The sequence below is a fragment of the Camellia sinensis genome, chromosome 15 (assembly GCF_055761805.1).
Source record: "Camellia sinensis isolate YWXY chromosome 15, ASM5576180v1, whole genome shotgun sequence".
Classification (NCBI taxonomy): domain Eukaryota; kingdom Viridiplantae; phylum Streptophyta; class Magnoliopsida; order Ericales; family Theaceae; genus Camellia; species Camellia sinensis.
Window position 1 is genome coordinate 7028716 of NC_138975.1, and position 24543 is coordinate 7053258.

General features: G+C 34.9%; 2 protein-coding genes and 1 long non-coding RNA gene across 13 annotated transcripts; 2 read left to right on the forward strand and 1 right to left on the reverse strand.

Moving 5' to 3' along the window:
- Window positions 1-44: 44 nt before the first annotated feature.
- Window positions 45-7918, forward strand: LOC114274316 (putative pentatricopeptide repeat-containing protein At1g16830). 9 transcript variants are annotated; one of them, XM_082910307.1, is made up of 7 exons: window positions 45-182; window positions 402-2358; window positions 2914-3012; window positions 3951-4073; window positions 4177-4474; window positions 5483-5785; window positions 7599-7918. In XM_082910307.1, exon 2 carries the CDS (start codon window positions 572-574, stop codon window positions 2240-2242), a length of 1671 nt encoding a protein of 556 aa, XP_082766433.1. In that variant the 5' UTR covers window positions 45-182; window positions 402-571; the 3' UTR covers window positions 2243-2358; window positions 2914-3012; window positions 3951-4073; window positions 4177-4474; window positions 5483-5785; window positions 7599-7918. The 9 variants fall into 9 exon arrangements, with proteins under 9 accessions (XP_082766433.1, XP_028072024.2, XP_082766431.1 ...); XM_028216223.2 differs by having other exon boundaries at window positions 3951-4474; XM_082910305.1 differs by having other exon boundaries at window positions 178-2358; window positions 7591-7918.
- A 134-nt stretch (window positions 7919-8052) lies between these two features.
- MED8 (mediator subunit 8) lies at window positions 8053-18140 on the reverse strand. 2 transcript variants are annotated; one of them, XM_028216227.2, is made up of 12 exons: window positions 17707-18140; window positions 17480-17604; window positions 16093-16217; window positions 15840-16014; window positions 13506-13613; window positions 13348-13415; window positions 12302-12601; window positions 11528-11584; window positions 9900-10109; window positions 9276-9329; window positions 8581-8626; window positions 8053-8403 (listed from the first exon to the last, which is right to left on the reverse strand). In XM_028216227.2, exons 1-12 carry the CDS (start codon window positions 17931-17933, stop codon window positions 8219-8221), a joined length of 1680 nt encoding a protein of 559 aa, XP_028072028.2. In that variant the 5' UTR covers window positions 17934-18140; the 3' UTR covers window positions 8053-8218. The 2 variants fall into 2 exon arrangements, with proteins under 2 accessions (XP_028072028.2, XP_028072027.2); XM_028216226.2 differs by having other exon boundaries at window positions 15834-16014.
- Window positions 18141-18781: 641 nt separating this feature from the next.
- LOC114274347 (uncharacterized) lies at window positions 18782-21321 on the forward strand. Of its 2 annotated transcripts, none has more exons than XR_003633388.2 (4): window positions 18782-19259; window positions 19343-19424; window positions 19530-19605; window positions 20972-21321. It is a non-coding gene; the product is annotated as an uncharacterized LOC114274347 (long non-coding RNA). The 2 variants fall into 2 exon arrangements; XR_014357341.1 differs by having other exon boundaries at window positions 20994-21321.
- The last annotated feature ends 3222 nt before the right edge of the window (window positions 21322-24543 follow it).

The window sequence follows — 24543 nt, forward strand, 5'->3', positions numbered from 1 at the left end:
ATTCAGCCGGGTGAGATCTCATCACTTTGTTTCGCGCGCTCTCTCGCTTTCTCTCTCTACTCTAGGGTTTTTGCAGTACACACAAACTACAAACTAGAACCTCCCGGAGAGGATCAGCAGCAGTGGATGTTACTCAACGGTTCTGAGCTCGGAGTTTCAGAGTCACTACAAACCCTAATCTGGTTTTGCTTCTCCTTCTCTTTCTCTTTATCTTTGTCTGCTTGTATGTTGCGTTTGGTGGCCTGCGGAGAAGTGTGTACTGGAAATGATATGGAGATGGAGCTGGAAATCCTTACACTCAGCTTCGCAGCGAATCATCAAAACAAAATCTTTTGCTTCAATTCACTCTCTCGTATCACCAATTGAATGTTCTATTCACAAAATTGAAAATTTCTCTACAGCAACACACTATCGACAAGTACTTCCAAAGACTTCTTCTAGAACCTTACTCACCCCTCAAACAGTGCATTGCACTCTACACAACTGCCCTTCTGATTTGATTTCTCTGAGCGTCTTCTTGTGGTGTGCTCGGCAACCACACTACTTCCATGATCGAGGTGCGTTTGATCACATGGCTAATGTGGTCTCTCGCCTCGCCCGACAGTTGGGAACGGTGAAAGGACTTATTAAGCAATTAGAGGGTGTTGGATGTGTCACAAAGCCACAAACTTTGTTGTTGTTGTTGAGAATTTTTTGGCACGGAGGTATGTTTAATTTGGTTTTCGAGGCGTTTGAGGAAATGTTCAATTATGGTTACACCCCTAATACGTTTGCTCGGAATATTGTTATGGATGCGTTGTTCAAGATTGGGCTCGTTGATGTAGCCCTTCGAGTGTTTAAGGAGACACAGGACCCAAATTTCTTGACATTTAGCATTGCCATTTCTAATTTATGCAAGCTCAGTGATTTGATGAATATCCAGGATGTGCTCAAGGAAATGTTGAGAAAGGGGTATTGCCTTAATTCCGGAACCTTTTCAATGGTTCTTAATTGTTTTTGCAAAATGGGTAGGCTGGCGGAGGCATTACAACTATTGGGTCTGATGATTACTTTTGGAATTCCCACCTCCGTGAGTGTTTGGAGCATTCTGATTGATGGGTACTGCAAGTCTGACAATCTTGTTATGGCAAGTTATTTATTGGAGAAGATGATTGAGGCCGGGTGTTCACCGAATGTTGTAACATGCACCTCTTTAATTAAGGGTTTTATGGATTCCCAAATGCCTGGCAAGGCATTATGTATCCTCAGTACCATGGAATCTAAGGGATGTTCCACTGACTTGGTCCTTTGTAACGTGTTAATAGATTGCCTTTCTAAGATGGGCAGGTGCGATGATGCACTTGATGTCTTCTTTAGTTTGCCGAAACGAAAACTAGTACCAGATTCTTACACTCTTTGTTCTATAATGTCAGCCATCTTTATGTCCAGACAGTTTGATCTTCTACCCATACTAATCAGTGGACTTGCCATTCAAGCTGATCTAGTGGTCTGTAACTCCCTTCTGAGTTATTTTTGTAGAGCTGGTTATCCATCTGGTGCTATTGAGTTTTATAATGACATGATAGATAGAGGCTTTATTCCGGATGGGTATAGTTATTCTGGATTACTGAGTGGACTATGTGGAACAGGAAGGATTGGTGAGGCAGTTAGAGTGTACTATGCAATTGTGAGAAACAACTTTTGTCTTGATCCTCACATCCATACTATAATCATAGATGGACTTATAAGTTCGGGTAAATTTCACAGAGCTATCAGGTTGTTTCGGAAAGCTGTTGCAGAGAAATACCCACTTGATGTTGTTTCATACACAGTTGCCATCCATGGACTTTTCAGAGGTGGTAGAACTGGAGAAGCTTGTATTTTATACAGCCAAATGAAGGAGGTTGGTGTAGCTCCAAATGCATATACTTATAATGTAATGCTCTCTGGTTTTTGTAGAGAAAGAGACATAGAAATGGTTAGACAAATCCTACAAGATATGGTTGATTCGGGTATTGAACTGGACTGTAATGCATTTTATATGATAAAGAATCTCCTCTTGAAATCATGGTATTCTCGTTCAACATTCAATCAATTCATTGAGATGGGCAATTCAACTTTGGTGTCTGATAAGGCTATTGGGGCAGTCTTGCTCAAAGGACTTGCCCTTGGTGCAAATGTAGGTGTTAATTTGGTGGATGTTTTAGAGGTTGATGCATCGGGCTCTGATGACATTTGTGATGTGGCTGCTTCAGTGGGTTGAGATATAGTGGTGAAAGAGCTCGACTGTATCTAGCCAGATAGTACAGGTTGTACAGCTCGTCTTCGGTGAAGCTTATTATGCCATCAATGATATTGGCTCGATCAGGCTCGTTCAAGGTAACACTCATTCTGTTATCTTTATGGATGATTGTACTAATCTGAAGCAGATTAGGCTTTTGGATTTCAGTTGTTATAACGTCTCATCAATGTTTATGAAGTTTGCTTCTATTGTCATATCGTGTCTTCAATGTTTATGAAGTTTGCTTCTATTGTTTATTAACTCTTTCTGGCCATCGACTTGTACAGAGTTTGAGCTAGAGCATAGTATTATAAACATTGTGTTTATTGTTTAGTTGCTGGCATAGTGCCTTGCTCCTGTCTAATCAACTGTACTTGAAATATACTTAGAAGTTCATACATCTATGACTTTATGTGCTTACTGTTATCATGTTTGGTTGGTCATAAATGGTGGTATTGTGAAAGGAAAAAAAAATTTGGGGTGAATTTTTTTGGTGGTATTGTGAAAGGATTTGCTATGCTTTGTGGCATATTTGTCAAATGGTATCTTATGCTACAAATTAATGGATATTAGAAGGATATGCTGTAATTTGCTGCATGTGATTGGATCATTTTAGTTGCATTTCTATCTAATTTTTGGTTCAATCCTTGTAGATGGATGCTACTTCTTGCGGGACAAGTTTGCCTGCTGTCTCTTTGAGGATGCTCTCCCCCTGCATGTAGTGGATCTGGATGATGAAAACTTTGAAAAGGGTACTCATTCTTGACCTTGTGAATCTAAATTTTAAATTGCAAGCGTAGGACTTGTGAAAATTTATTCTCTTATTTTTGTAGTAGTTTTAGTAGGGAGATTAATACATTCGTGAATACATAGAAGTTGCCCCTTAGGAGTCCAAGCAACAGTACTAGGATGAAGAAATGAGCGAACTGTTTTTTTTTTTTTTTTGATATATCATTATAAATAAAAAAAATTTATCACCAACGCGTACTATAACTTACTTGGAATCACACTGCTATGATAAATCCATGCTTATAGACATTAGATTACAGCTGGTTTGAATCTTTTTCAAGTTGTATTTTTTGAGATTGGTAGTGCAATTGTATGGTAGACCCAGTTTGTCTCATGTTGTGTTTTGGGAGTTAAAGAAATTTTATTTTCTCTTCTTATGCGATTACAGTTATGTCTGGATTCAAGAAATTATCACTGAACAAGGACAACGTCATTTTCTGCTCTCGCTTTTTTCTTTTTTGCATGCCAACTATCTTCTTCCAGATTCATTACATGCAGAGGGAGAGCATCTCCTCAAACATTAAGAAAATGGGTGGATAGACTTCGCACATTTTGCAGGACAGTGTGAAATTAATTCCTTTTTGGAGTCCATTTAGCTAGATTTTGCTCCCTTAATATTCTGCATAGCCTCTGAAGATTACGTGCAATTTCACATGTTTTCCCAATCTTAATTTACTGCTTTTCTTATTCATCTTACTAACATCAACAAACTGGTATTTGGTCATTAGCCACAAATCTTGGCACTTACACTTATTCACTTTCATTCAACAAGTGGTCGAATGATGGTCTTAAGCATTACCACTTGCCTCCCAATACTTGAGCTCTTTCAATATTTGCTTTATGAATAGTTAAGCATTTTTAGTTTTTTACATTCATGATATGGATTTGCTGTGCATTTCAGGATGTCAGTACACATTTGACCTTCATATGGAGAATATTGATATTAGCTTTGCCTAGAAATGTCACGGCAATGTGATGGAGGACGACTCCACATCTCCTCCAAATTGCTAAATGCTACGTGAGGGTGAATTCTTCGACTTTTTTGTTTGCTATGTATTTGAAATTACCAAATGCGTGCAAGCATAAACATTTTTCGATTGCATTATAACGGGTGCTCGTGGTTTTAGAGCAAAGGTCATGAATTGACAAGTAGCGCACTGGCCAAACGACCCAAATGTTGTCAACAGTTCCACTGTTCCGGAAACTGGAAGTAAAAAAGGGACATGGATTTGTAGTTAATGATCGGAACAGTTCAGTAGATGATTTCAATCTGACCACTTGAACAGAGAGAAAAAGGCAGGGAAATTACTGTTGCTGATGTTTTACTTAATTGAAATGGTTGCAAAAAAGATGAAGCAGACCTTCTGGTGGTAAGAGTGACACCTTGTATGCAACTGAAACTGATCAGAACGGCAACGGATCAAGGTAACAAAATCACCCAAAAAATGCAGTAACCCTCTGCGTCTTCTTATTCATAGTTCCTTTTGTTTTCTTTTTTCTGCTTCTGATTTTTAGTTACATATCCCTTTGCCAAAAGGCTAAGAGTGGAAAAATTAATAATTAAAGAAATTGTGTTTGTTAGATTTATTTAAACTCGTGACTTCTTATCCTGTATTGGAAATAGAAGTTTGTCTACCACTACGTTAATTTTGGGAAAAAATGTTTTTTCTTATATATTTTTTGGCATTTGGTATTACAGAAAACAACACACAACGAAAAACATTTTTTTATGGTCAATGGAAAACAGTGTTACGTTTTTCACTTTTGAAAGGTGAAAACATTTTTCAGAACCATCACTATCACCATCGCCACCACACATGCTACCACCACTGTCACCGCCACGCTGCTATTGTCACCACTGCCACTGCTACTGCCACCATTTCATCCGCCTCCACCATCCCACCACCACCACCTCATCCACCTTATCACACAACCGCCACTGTCACCATCGTTGCTACTGCCACTGCCACCCACCACCACCACCACCATCCTGATATACAACCACTAGCACATTAGTTATAAAGTTGCAACCAAACATAGGAAAATGGAGATATAGTTAACACTTTGAGAGTATGGTTATGGGTTGGCTGATTCACCTACCGAAACTGTGATCAAATGTTTAGAGGGAGAAATAAGTTGAGTAAAGAGAACAAGGTAGATGCCTGTAATTAAATTGAGAAAAACGATAGTTGTAGTTTGAACTGGTAGTTACAGCACAACCCTCCCTGCAAAGTACTTATATAGGCAGTTAGACAAAGAGTGAATTTATCAAGCTGGCCAATGACCATTAGGTGATACCTACGGTTCAAAAAGTCATTGACAACTAGTCTTGCTGGAGAACTAAACAGATTCTAAAACACAAACTAGAGAGGGAGAGAGAAAGAGAGAGAGAGTTTGTATGTTGTATGATAAGTCACTTTAATTGTGGTGCAGGCCCTGAAGGATGATGAAAAATGGGTATGCATCGCCGCCATCGTCATCCCCTCCAACACCTTCATCCCCTCTTCCAATTAGTGTAGGACCGGGCAATCATAGGTATTCCTTCTCTTCGTCTCAGTCTCCCTCGCCACCCTTCTCGCCTCCTGCTTCAAGCCATACTTCCGCTGAGAACCTCCCGCTTCTACATGCCGTTGTCGACAAGTCCACCCCACTCAGAGCACCGCCATTGGCTTTTTCGCTGGATCGTCGGAACCCTTCTGATGAGTCGGATTCGAGAAGTTCATGCCTAAAAGACTTGTAAGCTCTGTCTCACTCTCTCTCTCTCTCTCAGTGCAGTTGTAGTTGGAATGAACAGAATTTTTACAGAACTTTCAGGAAGTATATGTATGTTTTCTAGTGAAGATAGAGTTGAAGATTTATTCTTCACATTTGATTCTCCTGAAGTTCTGTAATTTTTCATTTTATTTAATTAATTATTTATTTTGGTCTGGGCAAGAGAAACAAGATCAAAACAGAAGTGCATTTGGTTTTAGAATTTAAACAATTGGAAAATAACTCTGCATCTTCCACCAAAATGATACATTTCCACGTTTTGCTTGGCCGGCCTTGGAATGGCCATGATCTCTCTCTCTCTCTCTCACACACACACACACAGACACACCCACCTTCTTGGAGATCTATTGACTGGTAGGACTGTCTCAACCCATTTACTTGTAGTTGTAATGTTATGAGGCCACACATGTTCAATTCAAATTCCCAACCACCAGTCAAAAAGTGATTCTTACATTAATACACAAGTAAAGAACCTTAGAAAAATGTTCATGACTGGTGGATTCCCTATCCCGATATTTATTTGTTTGGTTTGGAGTTTTTAAAAATAATTTTCTAAGTTTTCAATTTATATTTTTGTATTTTTAGTGATTTTTTATAAATATTTTAATCATTTTTTTTACTTTTTAGATCCACTTATTTTTGATGTACTTAAAAAGTATAAAATTTGTATAAAAAATTATAAAAAAAATCATTGAATATAATAAAATATGAAAATGTGCTGATTTTTTTGTTTTAAAATATTTTTTGTATTTGGTAAATTTTTATAAAATTTATTTTTCATAAATATTATACTTTTTAATTGTATTTAGATTAAGTGTATTTAAAAAATAAAAAATTTGCGGAAAATATTTATAAAAAATTCACTGGAAACAAAAAAAAAAAAATCAATTTGCATAAAAACATAGATAACCAAACAATTCAAAATCTTTGTCTATCTGTCTTCTCTTCCAACCACGATATAGTAAAATACTTCTATTTTTTTTTTAAAGAAAAAAAAAATCATCATCCAATCTTAATTTTTGACAGGCCGCACATAAAAATGGGTTCCAACCTTTGAACGGTACTCGCTAATTGGAAACAGACTTTTTGTATCAAAATTTTGAGAATTGATTTATAGTGGAAGAGCATTGCTTGGTTATAACTTGTGAATTGATGGTAGATAGGGATGTAACCGGTTTGGTTCGAAGTATATATTTAGTATTGAATCAATCTTTTCGGTTTTTATGATTAAGAAATCAATATATATTGTATATTACGGTTCGGTTTTGTCGATTTGATATAAAAGAGAAATTTAGATAAAATTTTAAAAAGTTTTATGGTAGATTATAGAATTTTAAATTGAAAATAAATGAAGAAAATATATAAAACTTACTCTATAAATGTTTTTTTCCTAATTTTTATTACGAAAGTGTATTATATTAATTATTTCTCATATTATATTTAAGAAATTATAATATAAAAATATTTAAATATAATATTCGGTCAGTTCGTTTTGTATCGGTATAAAAAGTTTGAAAATTGAAACACACCGTATGTTATGAAAAATAGATCGAAAACTAAAATTTCGATCGAAATCGATCGGTCGGTTTGATTTTATCGATTTTTCTTACATCCCTAACAGTAGATATACGAGGCCATGCAATGCAAGAAATTGGTGTATTCATTCCCATACTAATTACTAGCTTTTTTTTTTTATTACAGTATAAATAAAAATAATATAATGTTTTCAAAAAGGCTACTTTTATTTATTTGTGTGTTTTAATGGAAAGGAATGCAGGTTATTATGGCTGGTGTTAAGATGCTGCGGTTGCTGCTCTGCCTCTCCCAGAATTCCAAATCCGAATCCAACCCACACACGCACCGCCGATGTATTACTAGCAGCCCAACTTTGTCACATGGCTTCGAGAGAAAGAGATTGACTTAATGCGGTGTCCGACAAAATAATACAAATTTAACAAAATTTACTTGTATGGAAGTCCATCTTTTTGTTTTTCAATTTTCTAGATTTTTTCTTTTGTAAACCTCTTCTACAACATAGGACATGAAGAATATTTTCTTTACAAAATGAAAATTAACTTCCAATTTTCCAGCTTGAAATGTTGACATTGCTAGGAATCATGAAAATAATGGCCCAAAAAAGGAAAAGAAGAAAGACAAACAAAAAAAGAAGACAAACAAAAAAATCAGCTAAAAAAACCAATGTCAAATGAAGACTAAGAAACCCCACAAACTTGGAGAAATATCTGATTTTATTTTACCAATAAAAAGGCTTAAAAAACAAAGCCACACCCCACTTTACCTTGAAAGTTATTAACAACTAATAAAACCCAGCTTGTAGGCAAGTTATTAACAACTAAAACCCAGTTTATCTGTACTGAAGTGCGAGACTGTATTATGTCACTGTTGGTTTTGCTGTCGCTGTTGCTGAAAGTTAGGATGATTTTGTTGAGCATTCTGGAGGGCGACCATACCAGGTTGTAAATTCTGAGGATTTTGCGGCATGTTTCCAAATGCACCTTGCGAGCCATGTTGCTGTTGGATTGGCATCATATTCCCAGGATTGCCTCCTCCCATGTTGAACACTACCCAAGGAAAATTTTAGTTAATTTAACTTCATTTTTAATATATATATATATATATATATAATAAAAATAAAAAAATAGTAGCAAGGAACAATAGGAAGAGCAAAAACAAAACAACGTAAACTTAGTTGATAATAAGTTGAAGGTTGACGACTACAAAAAGGATGTAGTTCATACTTTGATCACTCAGAATTTGATTCCGATTGGTGCCAGATAATCCAAACTGAGTCATAAAATGGGCACAACAAAAACAAATTAGGGCATTGATCAATGACAAAATAAAATAAAATTCAAACTTAATATATGGAAACCAATACAAAATTTATGGCAAAGAAATGCCAATAGTCCACATAAAACCTTACAGCATGTAAGAAGTAGGTGACTAGCTACATGGGAAGCTATACTGTCTGTCACAAAGGAGCAATTATTTGTTGCCGTGAGTGGCAGTTACGTGGCAATGTCACAAAGCGATCTGAGCCATTCTCAGTATGTCACCAAGAAAAAAAGAATTTTTTTTTTTTTTTTTTTTGCTTTTGGATTTTTTAAAAATTGTTTTACTTTTTAAATCCTTTTAGATTAGGACCCAAAAAGCAAAGACTTGAATTTAAAAAATAATCATAAATTACTTGAGACAAAAAAAAATTCAATAAAAATGTGACTTTTTGATCTGTTGCCAAATTACCACCAGCAGTGTTAGCTAAAGAATGGTATTGGTCTAGGATGTCAAGTCAATACTCAATGCAGCTAATCACCAATCAGGGGATGGCACCTCAAGTGTAGAATCTGTGTTATATTCCTTACGACGTTTTGGTTACTACAGCATTGCCCACAAATCAGGAGAGAGAAACAGGTAAAGCCAATTAAATTCTGACCTGCATCCTTGGCATAAGTGATTGTGATTGCATTGCAGCTGACATGTTTGACATCTGTCATGGACAAAAAAAATGCATCAGGCCAATATAGAAAGAATACTACATATAGAATGGTTTATCAAAGGACAAGGTTAGTCACAGAACAATGCAAATGAACAAAAAATAGGCACTAGAAAATGAATTCAATTATGAGTTGGCACTGAAAAAGGCAATATAATAATATAGTACAAAACATGCTGTCAAACTTCAGCAGGAAAGATTCCTATTTCTCAATGTGTGCAGAAATGGACTTTTGTGAGTATTGTTTGTACACTACCCAAAAACTTGGGGACAGCAAACTACCAGTGAATACAGAACACCCTTTTTGAACATATGAACTGGATGAACCGTTTACAAGGAAATAGAAACCATAAGAGCTATTATCAAATCCAGAGATGCTACAAAATATAAAATTCCAAGGTACATACTTAAAATAGCAATGCTTTTTCTTTATTTTCTTTATTATAAGATTAAAAAAGAATAAAGAAAAGTTACTGTTCAAACTTCAACACAACAAATAAGAAAAGGGAAAAAGCAAATGACGATTGAAAACCATAGAATGAAACATGTATTTATGTAACTCACCATTTGGGTATTTGGAGTACCCTGAGCAGCATTAAACAATGCACTATTGGCAGAGCTAGAAAACTGGTTTAAATGACGATTCAACTGATTCCCTTGGTTGAGTTGGCTTTGACCAATGGCATGCTGAATGGGTCCAGAAGGCAGTTGCCTACCCTGAAATTGCTGGGCTCCCAATGTCTGAGAGAACTGCATTTGGTGCTGACCATGTAACTGGTAAAAAGATGGTATTGATCACACAATTAATAAGGAGTTGTGTGAAAGGAAACACAAGTACAACAAATGCATCATAGATAAAATTATGATTCCACATATTAGGTTAAAAAAAAAAAAAAAAAATGCTTAAATTCTGTCTGTAAGAGAGAGAGAGAGAGAGAATTTAAGGCTGTGTTTGGTTATGTTCTATAAATATAATTCCGCCCCTCCATTTGCATTTCATGTTTGAATGAAGTTTTTAAAATGTGATTCCACCACACATTTTAAAATGTAATTCTCCTTCACATTTGGCTACTCTCTCTCTTTCGTGTTCTCCATTTTGAAAAGTAGAGGATTTTTGAATTTTCGGTCTACCCGGTCATCCTCCTGGACATCCGGCCAGTTGACAGGAACAGCGTATTTTTTTTTTTTTTTTTTTTTTTGGCAATTGCCAATCGCCACCTATTATTTGTTAAAAAAAAAAATTATATTTGTTTTTGATATTTTTTAAATATAAAAATTATTATTTTTAGACCAAAATGACATTTTTATTTTTATTTTATTTGAATGTTAAAAAGAGGTTGATTATGAGTTTTGAATAGAGTTTTGAGTTGTGTTTGGTTATGAGTTATAACTTTTTTTCAAAACTCATAAACAAACAAATTTTCTTGTTTCACATGTCACATCAAACATTCAAAACTCAATTCAACACTCAACTCAAAACTCAATTCAAAACTCATAACCAAACAAATTTTCTACACTCAAATCATAATTCCAAAACTAACAAACTCAAAATACAATTCTATATTCAAATCATATTTCTAAAACTCTCCCAAACACTACCTAAGTGTAGACACATTCTTATATTCACAATATTGTTGACCAAGAATCTTTGGACATCCCCCATGCATCAACCAAACTATAAATTTTGATGTAATTACAATTAATTGAAATTATGAAAAGAAATTATAATGCTTACAGTAATTATAACACATTTCTCAAGTTTAATCCTAGCATAAATTGAATGAGACAAAATGATTGAATTAGGGACGTAAAAGTACCTGGTAATGTAAAGATACAATTCTATTGAAAAAACATGGAGCAAATCAAGAACCATAATCAAACTTTTTAAGAATTTAAACAAGCTGAATTGAACTTGGGATTTATACATTAAATCAAATCTTGAATACAAAAAGTGTGACATGGAGAGAAGAGGAAGATGAGGGGGAAACAACTTCCAATTGGTGTATTAAACAGTTTCCCTTATCCTAGTAGAACCCTTTAATAGACATAGAATAGAAAATAAATAAATAAAAATGTAACCTTCCATGTGCATGCACAAGTGCTTGCCTAATTAGATGTGTATGTTCTATACAAGATTATATACATGCGAAGGAATAATAAACAGGACTCAGAGAAGTCTAGCGTAAAGTTACCGTCTGAAATTTCTGCTGAGCCTGCCCCTGCAAATCCTGCAGCTGTGCCAGTTGGTTCTACAAACAATATTGCAACTTCTATTAGGACAGCTATTGCTTCATGCAAAAGAGATCTAGCTCATGAATGTTACAGAACATATATCTAGTTTGAGCCACCAGCATAGGGAAATAAGGAATGAATGCTTTAGCAAACTTTCTGTAGACCATAATGGAGAACGGATGAGCCAAAAAGTGGAGGAAATACAGTTCAGCAGTAGAAAATTTTTCAGAGTTTTGGGAAAGAATGATTCGGATGCCCGTGTGTGTATTGGATTGAGAATGAGTGATGATACTAGAGAGAAAGAGAGATTTCAAGAAATATTCCTATGGAAAGCAAGCTTTGCATTAACAAACCATACATACAAAAAAATAAAAATTCAAAACTTCCAGCCCTCTCCATAGTGCTTCAACAAAGTTTAAAAGAGTTTCAAAATTCAAAAAGTTCATTCTTTACATAAGAACATAAATTGCTGTTAAAGTTGAGGGTTAAAACCAGTATCATCAGTCAGGGAACAACACTACACAATAGAAAATATATACTAAAATATGTGTGTGTGTGGGAGTTGGCAGTGAGGCTGCACACATGCCCACACACAATGATGTAACAAGTTGCCAGACTTACCTGACCATATAGTGAGAGAACATGAGCTTAACAGAGCAGTGTTTTCAATTCTAGCACCTCATTTTAATTAAGAAATGCAGCAGCTCCAAAACACTTTAAACTACAAGTTGTACCTGTCCCAGTCCAGGAAGTGAAGCTTGCCTAAATTGCTGTTGTTGGGCTAAGAGTTGCTGCTGATGCTGAGGCAATTGCATCATTTTCTGCCTTTGCTGCTGCTGCTGCTGCTGTTGTTGTTGTTGCTGCTGCTGCTGCTGTGATTGTTGCTGAGGAGAAGGTGTATTCATCATATTTGTGCCAGACCTAGGAGAATTGGCATATGGAAGTGGAGATGCTGCTGCACTATCAAAGGGGGTCGCCGCTGTAGCACCAGAAGGAGAAGCAGCTGCTCTTCCAATGAGTTGTGCACCAGAAGCCTACATTGAAATTATTTGTTAGAGCACGGAACAATATTATACAGAGTTTATAATATGTTCGCAGAAATAAAGCAACTATCAACCAAAAAAGGTACAGATAAGGGAAAAAAACTATAAACAATCTGCTTGAAACTGAGGGGAAAGCAAAGACACAGAAATGACAAGAACAGAAAGCTCCCTATAAGTTAATGTGATTTCCATGATATGTATCTCAGTACGAATTCACACAGGCTGAATGCAGCTACAGTGAAGAGAGAATTATTATCCATTAAAAAGCACTTTGAAAAGTACTCATTATTATGCCTTTTGAGGTTATAATTCCAGTTTCTTCTCATTTATGAGGTGGACAATGACAAAGAAGAAGAGGAGAATCATACAATAAGGAACAGTTCACATAAAAGAGGATGAGGAAGTTCTTCCAAATAGTGATCAATAGCAATTCTAACCTCTTCCCTTCTCCTCGACTTATTAGGGAAAACGTTCTTCAGAGAATTGTGTTTTTCGCAAAATATAAACTTATACTACATTCAATTCAACGAAGCATGTGATAAAGAATGAGAAATTCTTATTTGCAAAGAACAAGCATGGGCAATGCAAGACTAGACCAGAATAGCCTAGATGAGTGTATAACAAATGCACAAGAGATTCCATTAGGAGCTGAAGCAGCTTTGTTATCTTTAGGATTGATATGAAACAGCAAGTTTGGGGGGAAAAAATGAATTTAATGGTGAGAATTAGAAACCAACCTGTAACAAATTACCCTGACTGTTAATGTTGTTTGATGACAGCGGAGGAGTATTCTTCATATACATGCCTGAGAGGTAATGCCACCTTATAACATCAAGCTACAAAATCTGGAATAGAAATTTATACTCATGCTCTAGTGACAAATGATGAACCTTACCAGATGCATCAGGAAAAGTCTGTGGACCATCAGCCACAGTGAGTACATCTACAAGATGCAACGGAAGTGCAGATGTAATCTGCCTGTGGTCTCCAGTCATTCGCAAACCTGCATACACATGCCAGGTCTATGAAATCAAAGATAGCAAGCATATACCCAGACTAATGAACTAATGTTGTTTCTATAGATTGGAGAGAATAATATGCAGACTTGGGAAGCCCAAAACAAGGGCTGGGGTTCCACATGGATTAAAATCCATTCATTCCAGGGAAAGTGTCTTCAGTAGCTGTTGGATCCTTCAATTACTTTTTTTTAGTCTTACATTTGTCAGATATCAATTATTTTTAGATAAAGAGAACCAATTTTCAGATTATTGTAACACTGTAATTCAAAATATTAGAGGCAGTTTCTTTTCTTGTTAATGCAGCTCGGTATTGTTCAGGCTACAACAGCCTTTTGCATATTCTGGTAAACCATTTTAAGATAGGTTATTACTGATAGTCGGGATTATATTGATTCAAGGAGTAGGTTTACCAAAATGTGAATAAACAGGAGAGACTAAGAATCATTGCCATGCGGATTTTAAGTCTAGCAAAGTTGTAATCATTTCTTCCAAAAATAGGGAACACTCAAATAACTACAAGCAAATGAAGCCTTGTCATGCTTGAAATATGTGAGTGGCCTCAACTCTTCTCTTTCTTTCTCTTAAATTATCTGCAACAATGTTTAAAATTGCTACTTTCACCCAAACCTACTCCTAAACAATTAGAAAAACTGTCTTAATCCCTAATTCCACTTCAGAGCCCTTGTTACAAACTCTTAGTCATTTCTTAACTAGTTATAGCCAACCCTAACTATAGCTCTTCACTATAGCAAGTCCCACAGGAATGTGAATTATCCTGTGCTGGCAACAACTTTTGGCTCTATTCTTCTTATCTTTTGACCAGAAAATGCATTGTTCAATGGGGATTTGCTAGCAAAACTTAGTTGTTCCAAACCAGAACACAAGAATGCACACTACAAATACCTAGGCAGGTGAAGATAATGATTTTGAAAAACTATTCTTAAAACTTCAATTCATCTTGAACTTCAAAAAGTTAAGCAGCAATGGATGGTGCATTACAAACACGCTACCAAAACTTTTTTTTTTTTTTTTAATAAATCAAACACGCTACCAAACTTCTCAAGGTTTTAGCCAAGATTCGAGCAAAAACAAGAAGAGTGTGAAACATGACAACATGCACACAGTTGCTGCAACTTTTGACAGCTTTGACTTCTTTGACCTTCCATAATTATACAGGAAATTATCTATGAATGAGCAATTGTGCAACTCAATCATTTATACAAATATTTATTCACAAGAAAGGTCATTCACATGTATTTTTCAATATATTCTCATTCTTCAAATGCCTGTTTGAAATTTTTCACACCATTTCACAATCCGAAAGCTCATGCCACTAGTATCAATCTTTGCTCACATGTTGCACCTCAACTCCAACTTCTGTTACATTGCTAGCCCTGTGTTTACCTACATGTCAAAAGTTTTAGTACTCTCCAGGTTTTCGGCAATGAGATACAGCTAAATGTCCCAATCAGGTGTCTTGGGACATTCCCCTTACGAGGAAGGAACTGACAGGATTGGAAAATTGATGAGTTTATGGAGCTGTATTGGGTTTACTCAGCAAGAGGAGGAAGGGAGGGGTATGATGAGTGATGACATCCAGTCAGTAATTTCTCACAAAGGGAATTTGGGGGTTAGAGTGAGGAAGAGCTAGAGGAAAGCATGGCTACTACTAGTGCCCTTTTGCCTGATGTGGTTCATTTGGGGAGAATAAAATGGGAGAACTTCCAGGGCGTAGAGCAGGCAGGTGCTATATAGATTGAAGATCAACTTTTTGACTATTTTGTATAGTTGGTTATCAGGGATGGTTAATACATATCTAGGCCTTTTTTTGGACTATAGAAACCATGGAGGTGTAAGCTTCCTCTGATAATCTCTTTTTATACAGGTTGCATCCCCTGACCTTGATGTTATCTCAGTAAGCTTGAACTGCCCATGTAATAAGGCCTTAATCATACAAATGATGAAAGTCAAGGGTCATTTCCATCCGATAAGAAGCCAATGAATAATGACTAATCATTTAAGAGTTATGCAGTTTTCAGCGGCAATGCATAGTTAGCATTGGACTAGAATGGCTCAAGATTCACAATCTTAGATTATCTAAGCACGTATAGAACTTAAGAAAAACAAATGAGGCAGACTTGATAACAAAGGAAAACCATTTTTCTCAAAAACTATATGGTGAAAGCAGAAGTGGAGAATCACACCATCACCATGATTTACAGCATTCCGAAGTAAATTCTCATGTTCTTGAATCTTTGCAGCTTGACCCTTGTCTAAAGTTGGAACAGTTGTAGGCCCCTGTCGAGTGCTAAAATAGGCTTTACGAGTATCAGCTATAACTTTTTCAGCACTTTCACAGGCTGCTCCAATCATATCAATTCTCATCTGTAAAAATAGAACGCATGCTTGAGTAAAGAGTTATAAGACAACAGAAAATTGGTCGCTTCATTTTTGTTTAATCACCTTTAATTTTTCAATTTGTATGGGTACTGGCAGGTTTTGCATCCCATGTAACAACTGCTCTCTCTTGACATTGTCATCCATTTCCATCTCAGGCAACAGCTTTGATGACAACATAACAGGCAGAACTGTATCCACAGAACCCCATTACTTTCATGGTAAAGAAATTACATATTGCAAATGGTTATTAAATCAGATGCAGGTCGACAAGCTAACAAAAAAGACTAAGAAATTCTGCAGCCTGCATATTAGTATATATATATATATAGAGATCTGATGTATTTCTTCAACAAAAAAATAAAAAATAAAAATAAATAAATACCAGTGTCAATCTTATACTAAGTCCCAGATTCCTTTCAACCGCTACAAAAATCAAATTGGCTTGGCATGATAAAAGAACACAAGTGTCCACCTCATTGAGAACACTTTTGATGTTGTGGGCAGTATTTCAACCATGGATCTTAAAAATTATGTATAGCCCTGACCTCAGTAGGGTCGCAACTCATGAAACACATATAGGTAGAGGCATAACGAAGGCATAATAATCAGTGTTTACTTCTGTTAGGAAAACTTTGGAGTTATTAGGCAATTTTCTAACATATGTTACATGGACTCGGGTACAAGTATCGGATGTTGTTGTGTGTCCAACCTTCAAATCTTTCTAAACCTAAATCTTAGGGCATGGGTACAGCGACATGTCTTAAACTGTTTAAGACTTACATATCTTACGTATTGCATAATATTCTTAAATAAGATGTTGTAAATTATTTAGAAATGCACTACAAATGAAATGGGATTTGAAGAAAATACGAAATTTATGTATCTCATTCATGTGAGAAGTCAGAAATATTTCTTTAGTAGCAAATCTGAGCATTGTCTTCTTCAAACATTATATCATATTAATGGATCCGAGTGTCTAAATTGAACACGAGTGTCTAAAGAGTCCAACCCTTGTCCCTCCCTTTCTTTTAAAGACTTGTATCAGCCTTGCGCTCTTACTAGTAGTGATATAGTTCCTATGAATTACAAAGAATATCCAAAGAAAGATAATTCAATAAATTAAATTTTATTGAGCTGAATTGAGAAAATATATACTAGAACACTTTTGGCAGAGTATATCAAGCAACTATTCTCATTATGATTGTTTAGCTAATCAATCTAGATTCCTTAATGTTGTGTGTGGTTGGGAATTTGGAGAGGGATTTGAAAAAAAAAAATGAAAAGGCGTGTGAAACTAGGTGAAATCTAAGTATATTTTATTCAAATTTCACCTAACTTTTCCTTCTAACTTTCCATTTCCAAATCTCTTCTCAAATTCCCAACCAAACACAGCATAGTTGTTTGCACTTATGTGTGACAGTAATGTGGAGGAATAAATAAAGATGAATACTTGTAGCATTCTCGGCATTAACGTTCTTCGGATGTACAACAAAAGCCTTGGAGACCTTCTTAATGTCTTCCACAATGTTGAAAAGCTCAAGATTCACCATAGAAAATTGGCCCAATACATCTTGCCTGAAACACAAAAACAAAAAACCAAGTATGTCAACACAGCACCAAATTCACATATCAAGTGAGTGAGTGAGTGAGTGAGAGAGAGAGAGAGAGAGCCCTAACCATTTGGGGACCGAATTGGTGCGGGAAAGGGCGTCAATCTCTTCAAGGATGCGAGAAATGGCTTTGAAGAGGCTGATGGCTCGAGTCTTGACGGAGTCGAGGTTGAGTTGTTGCTGCACCGCAGGGTTCAACCTCTCAACAACCTTCTGTTGCTGTTGCTGTTGCTGTTGCTGTTGAGGCTGCTGGGTTTGATCTTGCGCTCCCAATACGCCTTCCATGCCTGCCATGCCCGATAATCGACACCAAAATTAAAACTCCGCCTCTGAAATCAATCGCTTTGTACGAATGAATCAATGAATGAATGATTTGAGGACGAACGAACGAACGAACGAACGAATGAAATCAACCCTAAGGCTTTATTTGGCATAACCAATTAGTCAGTATCTCCGTTTCGTTTGGTTTGGTTTTTCAAAAGAGTTAGGCCTCGGGCGGGCATTAGTCGGTTTAATTAAAAAGTTATTAAAAAAAATTACAAAATTAATTATTTATATTAAAAAGTCAAAAAAAAAAAAATTTCTTTATTTTTTACATATTTTTTCGTAAAAAATTAAAAATTCATCTCAAACATACCAGTTTTTTTTAATTCATATTTTAACTAAATAGCTAAAAAATTACTAAATTAATCTGTTCCCAAACGAGGCCTTAGTACATTATATTTTGAAAGTTAAAGCGTTAAATACGTTTAATTTTTTTTTTAAAAAAAAAGAATAGTTACTTTTAAAAATAATTTTGAGATAATTTATAATTATTTTTTTATAGTTGAATAAATAGATGTAAAAAAAAATTAATTTAATGATATGTAAAATGAAAGAAAATGAAAGAAGAGAGAAAAAAAATGATACATTAATTTATTTAAAAAATATATATATCTATATAATAAAGCAGGACAGATTTTGAAAATATGTAAAATGTATCAGAGATACATTTCATTTTAAAGGCTCAGATCAATTGTGATACACATCAATGGTTGAGATTTTGCTCCAATTCCCGCCCAAACACTTGGTGCTCTCTCTCACCTACCCACGTCTCCTCCCCCATTCCATCTTTATCTCCTCTATGTTGCACTTCTCCTTCCATTCCTTCATTATCTCTATCTCCTTCTTTGTTCCTCTTCTTTATCTTTCGCAGAGACGCTACCCGATCTCTACCTCTCCCCCCACCCTCCCACTCGCTGCCTCTCCCCCTCTCCCCCCACCCGATCTCTGTCTCTCCTCTCATCCTCTCACTCGCTGCTTCTCCCCCCTTTCGCAGAGACGTTACATCTCTCTTTCTCTCTCACCCGATCTCTGTCTTTCCCCTTTTCCCCTACCCTTCCGCTCGCTGCCTCTCCCCGTCTCCCCCCACCCTCTCACTCGCTGCCTCTCCCCCTATCCCTCCTTTCGCAACCCTACCTCTCCCCTTCTCCCCCTTTCGCAAGATCACTCTGTTGAATTTGATCTAGGGAATGATCTTCATGATCACTCTGTTGTTTGATTTTTTATAAATTATATAGATTTTTTACAAAGAATCTGGATATAGACCCACATTCTCATATTCTTATAGATTTTTTATTTGTGAGTATATTTTTATTTTATTTGGATACCCAGTTTTATAGATTATGTAGATTTTTTATTTATATATAGATTTTTTTATAAAGGCTGTGATCTGCAAGCTATGGAACTCTCTCAAACTCTGTAACGATCTGTAATCTATCAAACGATCTGAGCTCTTCAACACAGGTATGTAATTCTCATATTCTTATAGATTTTTTATTTGTGAGTATATTTTTATTTTATTTGGGTACCCAGTTTTATAGATTCTGTATATTTTTTATTTATATATAGATTTTTTATTGAGGCTGTGATCTGCAAGCTATGGAACTCTCTCAAGCTCTGTAACGATCTGAGCTCTTCAACACAAGTATGTAAATATCTCTCTCTCAAACTCTGTTTTGTTGGGTTCATCGACTGATTAGGTTGATTTATATTTCATTTTTCATTTTTTTATCATTGAGAATTATGTCGGGTTTTTATTGGTGGTGATTTTTTTATATATATATATACAAACGCCTGCATGCATATATATGATGTACATGATGTGTTTTTAACTTCTGATTAAGGGCGTATGAAGGGTTTCGTAGGTATTGAATCTATGCTTGGATTGCTTATTTATGTTAAGGGTTATGGGTATTGATCTAACGGGAACCCAATTTCAAAGATCCAACAGTCACTTCTTTCATTTGATGATTCGGATTTTCTCAAAACTTCACTGTTTTGTTGGGTTTAACTTCTGATTAAGGGCATATGAGGGGTTTCGTAGGTATTGAATCTATGCTTGGATTGTTTGTTAAGGGTTATGGGTATTGATCTGACGGGAAAAAAATAATTATTTGTTTGTAATTTTGTTGTGTGATCTGTTTTTTTGGAAGGTTGATGCTAGGTTTGTTAGACATTCATTCTAAATGAGAAATGGTTTTTATTTGGTTTAATTATCATGTTTTGTCGATTTGATGTTACTTTGATGTGGTATGAAAGGTAGTGTAATGGGTTCGCGGATTTGCACTTGTGGTTTGCTTCCAATTTGAAAGATTATTCTTTTAATGAGTGGAGATGTGTTTTCAATTTGATTAATGTTAGAGTTGTAAATTTGAAAACTACAAATCATGTTGAAAATTTGATTTGGGTAAAAAATGTTTAGAACTTAATTTGGTGTAAGTTTGATTCAAGGAGTGGAGATGTGTTTTCAGTGATTTTTTACTCAAATTTAAAATTGTTTATGTCAAGGGTTGGATATATGTTTAGGTGTTGTAGTTACCATGCTTATTACAGTTATAGTTCATTGTTTTGAAGTGTTATATGGGTTTAATGGAATTTCAGTTATTGTGCCAATATCTTAGGAAGGATGTCCTATGGCGTGGTTCCATTTCATGGCACTCTTACAGTTTCTGTCGTATTTTTAAAACAATTGAAAAATGGTTACTATACACTTTCGGTCTAATTGAAGATGGGTCGAATTTTAAAACAATTTACAGCAGTTTAAAAATGGTTTAGAGCAGTTTCGAGATGTGAAATTTACAGTTAAATTTAAGAGGCATTCTTAGAAAACGATAAAAGTGTGACGAAGCCTCTTCTTCTGCAATGTGTGCTTTTAATAAAAGAATAGATGTGTATGATGTTATAAATGAAAATATAGCACATAATATCTCAGTGTTAGCCAACATATATTTATGCCCAGTAAATTGATTTCCCAAAGAGTTAAAACACAACTTGAACTTCGTCGAAAACAGAATTGCCTGGATTCTCATGTAGGTAAATCTCCAACAATGAGAGAACACGAAGTTTGAAGAGCACGAGCTGGGATTGAGCAGTTTCACCCCCAGCTTGGTTCTTACGCTCTTTCAAAATTTTTGCAATCCATACGGAACATTGCATCATCATCCATTCCCCCATCAGAGTCATCAGAAGCTTCGGGATGTTCTTTGTCAACTGCCTCAAGTCCACCTACTACTTCAGAATTATCTATCTGCAAGTTTTATTGTTATTTGTATAGATTTTTTTTTAAGTTTTTTTTTTATGTAGCTTATGGATTTGGATTTATTTTTTAAAAAAGTTTTAAGTCTGACATAATAGTTGATCTTTATAAAATGGGTTTTGATTTTAGAAATATATTTTTATTTTCAGTTTGATTTATGAAATGGATTTAATTTCTTAATGAAAAATGAGTGTTGATTTTTTATGATTTTCAAAAAATCTTTTGAAACGGGTGTTGATTTTTCTTCATTTAACAAAATCAAATCACAAATTTAAGATAAAATAGAGTGAAAAAAAAAATACAAAGAGGAAAATCGAACAAAGGAAATAAAGGGTTTGTTATTTGAGCTCTGAGAGTAAATGTAGTGTTTGTTAAGAGATGAGAGAGGATGAGAGGAGGAAATGAGAGAGGGATTAATATTGTACTTTTTTGGATACAGAGAGAGAGAGAGAGAGAGAATGAGTATTTTAAATACTGTACTTTTTTGGATGGTGAAATTCTATAAAATGTTTAATAAAAATTTCAAATACAAATTAATATTTTAACTTAAACTTTTAGTAATGAATTTGATAAATTATATTTTAACTTAAATGAACCGTCATTGTACGATATCTTGAACTGATTTATTATAATTGATTTCTATAACCATGAAATTATTATTATTTTGAATTGATTTTTTTGTAAAGGATGTGATACCAATATTTATAATTTATGTTAATTGATTTTTATAAAATATATATACCGTGCCTTCAGGCACGGGCATACGCTAGTATATATATATGAGAGAAGAGAAAAAAATAAAAATAAATTTTATTAACCAAGTATGTTTTTAAATTTTTTATCTAAATTTTAATTTGAAAACTAAATCAAACACTGCGTTTTATCTTTTTAAATTTTTTTTTCTAATTCACTAAATACAAAAATAACTTTTAAAAGAAAAATCTTATAAAAAATGGTTTATTTTTGTCTTTTTAAAATATTTTTGAAAAAATACAAATGTTTTATTTTTAATATAATGTAATTGAAACCAATCTAATAAATAAAGCAAAAATGTTTGAGATTTCTAAATAAGGAGCTTCAGAGGTGAGTTCAGAGCCTTTATCGCGTTTTCCTGCGGTGGATCTTGCGATGCCCCGAAACGACGTCGTTTTGGGACAAAACTTCAATTAAAAAAAGAGAGAAAAAAAACAGACAGAGAAAGAGGGGAAGAAGAAGATATATCAACAAACTCAACATTTCGAAGCTCCGAAAACAAGTCTTGAATGTCCCCAAAAAAGCCGATTTGAATGCAAATCAAACACCTTTAGTTGCTGAAGATTCTTGATACCAACGGGAAACCCACCTGTAAAATTGTTTGATGACAAATTGAGATAATTCCAATGGGTCCGTAAAATTGATTTTTCGACAGATCTAAATGCTCTAAAGTAGTCATCGAACCCATTGAAAGAACTAATCGACCCGTGAGAGAATTCCCAGAAAGACTCATATTTTTAGCATTTTTAGACCACCTAATGTGAAGAACTTCAAGAGTCTATCAAGCGAAATGGAAGTGACATTGCCGTTGATATCGCAATCGACGTCGTAGAATGAACTAGGGCAAGAGTTGGGATTTGTGAACAATTGGTTCCATGAATTGAAAACCTTTCTTAGTGGATCTTCAAGAAACACTTTTTTCAACTTGAGAAGTGATCGGACTTCGTCGGAGGAGGAAGAAGAAACAGGAATGGAAAAGAAGAGAAGGAAGAGGAAGACGAAGAATAAGAGAAGATGAGAGACAAAGTGGGAGAGAGTGAGATTCATGGTGAGAAGAACCCTACAAATCACTCATTTTGATGAAGAGATTGAATGCTTGAAACCCTCTTTCTCTTCCTTTGTGCTTCTTCCCCTCTTTTCTCTTCTTTGGTTCTGTGTGTGTGTGTGTGTTTTTTTTTTTAATTGAAGTTTTGCCTCAAAACAACGTCATTTTGGGGCACCGCAGGATCCACCACAGGAAAACGCAGCAGAAGATACGAATGTTTTATTTTTAATATAATATAATTGAAACCAATCTAATAAATAAAGCAAAAATGTTTGAGATTTCTAAATGAGGAGCTTTAGAGGTGGGTCTCACTTTATGATTTGATATTTTGTCTTCTGATATTGTATTTTTTTTAATGTATTGCCACATCACTAAAATTGACATTAAAACTCCAACTCTAATGCTCACTATCATCACTCTAAATAAAGTGTTAATTAAAATCGGCTACTATAATACAACAGCACCAAGGCAGTCCTCCTACTATAAATAAATGCTTATTATGGTAAGCTGGAATGGTAGCCCAATTTGAAGGCCTTCAGGCTTATCTATTTTTGAAAGGGCTTTTAGGCCTGTTTAATTTTAATAATGGCCCTGTGGACTACACAGCTTTGGTGGGCCTTAAAGCCTGCCCAGTTTTGGTAGCGCCCTTAGGCCTGCCCAGTTTTGGTGGGCCTTAAGGTCTGACCAGTTTTGGTGTGTCCTAGGCCTGTCTGCCCAGTTTTTTGTGGGCCCTAAGGCCTATCCAGTTTTGTGGGATTTTGAGGTTAGGCCAGTTTTGGTGGGCCTTAAGGATACATCGGTTCTATTTGGGCCTTGAGCCCTAACAAGTTTTGTAGTGGGCCTAAGGCCTCTCCACCCAAATTGGATATGGCTAGAGGTCGTGGCCAGTTTTGGTGGGTTTCCATATGGGCCATTTTCTTCTAATATGATGTACTACTTGCCGTGAGAAGTCAGAATTTTTAAGTCGAATTTTTTATTTCATTTTTTTAATTTTAATAATTTATAATTATAATTTGTTTTTGTTTTGCTAATGATTTTTTTTTTGTATTATTAAATTTTGAAAATGATTTTTTTTTATTTTATAAATTGTAATATAAAGAAAATAGTCATTCAAGGCATATTTGCAAATCTCAGATTATTTGCTATGAACACAACAAAATTTGAGAAAGATTCAAATTGAGCAAGTTACCAACCATTTCTAAATTAAACATCTAATGGTTAAAAACTATCTTTTCATCAAGTTATAAAAGAGAAAGAGGTACCACGATACTCATAAATGCCAAATTGTAACCTATTGCTATTATAGAACATTAAAAAGTCAAGAATTATATATGCTTTTGAATAGTGTCATAAAAACAAAAAATTCATATAAAAATTAATCAATGAAATGCACCGAACTTTGAATTTCATACAAATTTTATTTTCATACTAAACTATGAATTATTGACCTAATTGAACCCAAATGAACTAAACACCAAAAATTGAGTACTCCTAAAGAAGTGTAATATATAACTTGCATCAAAAAATAA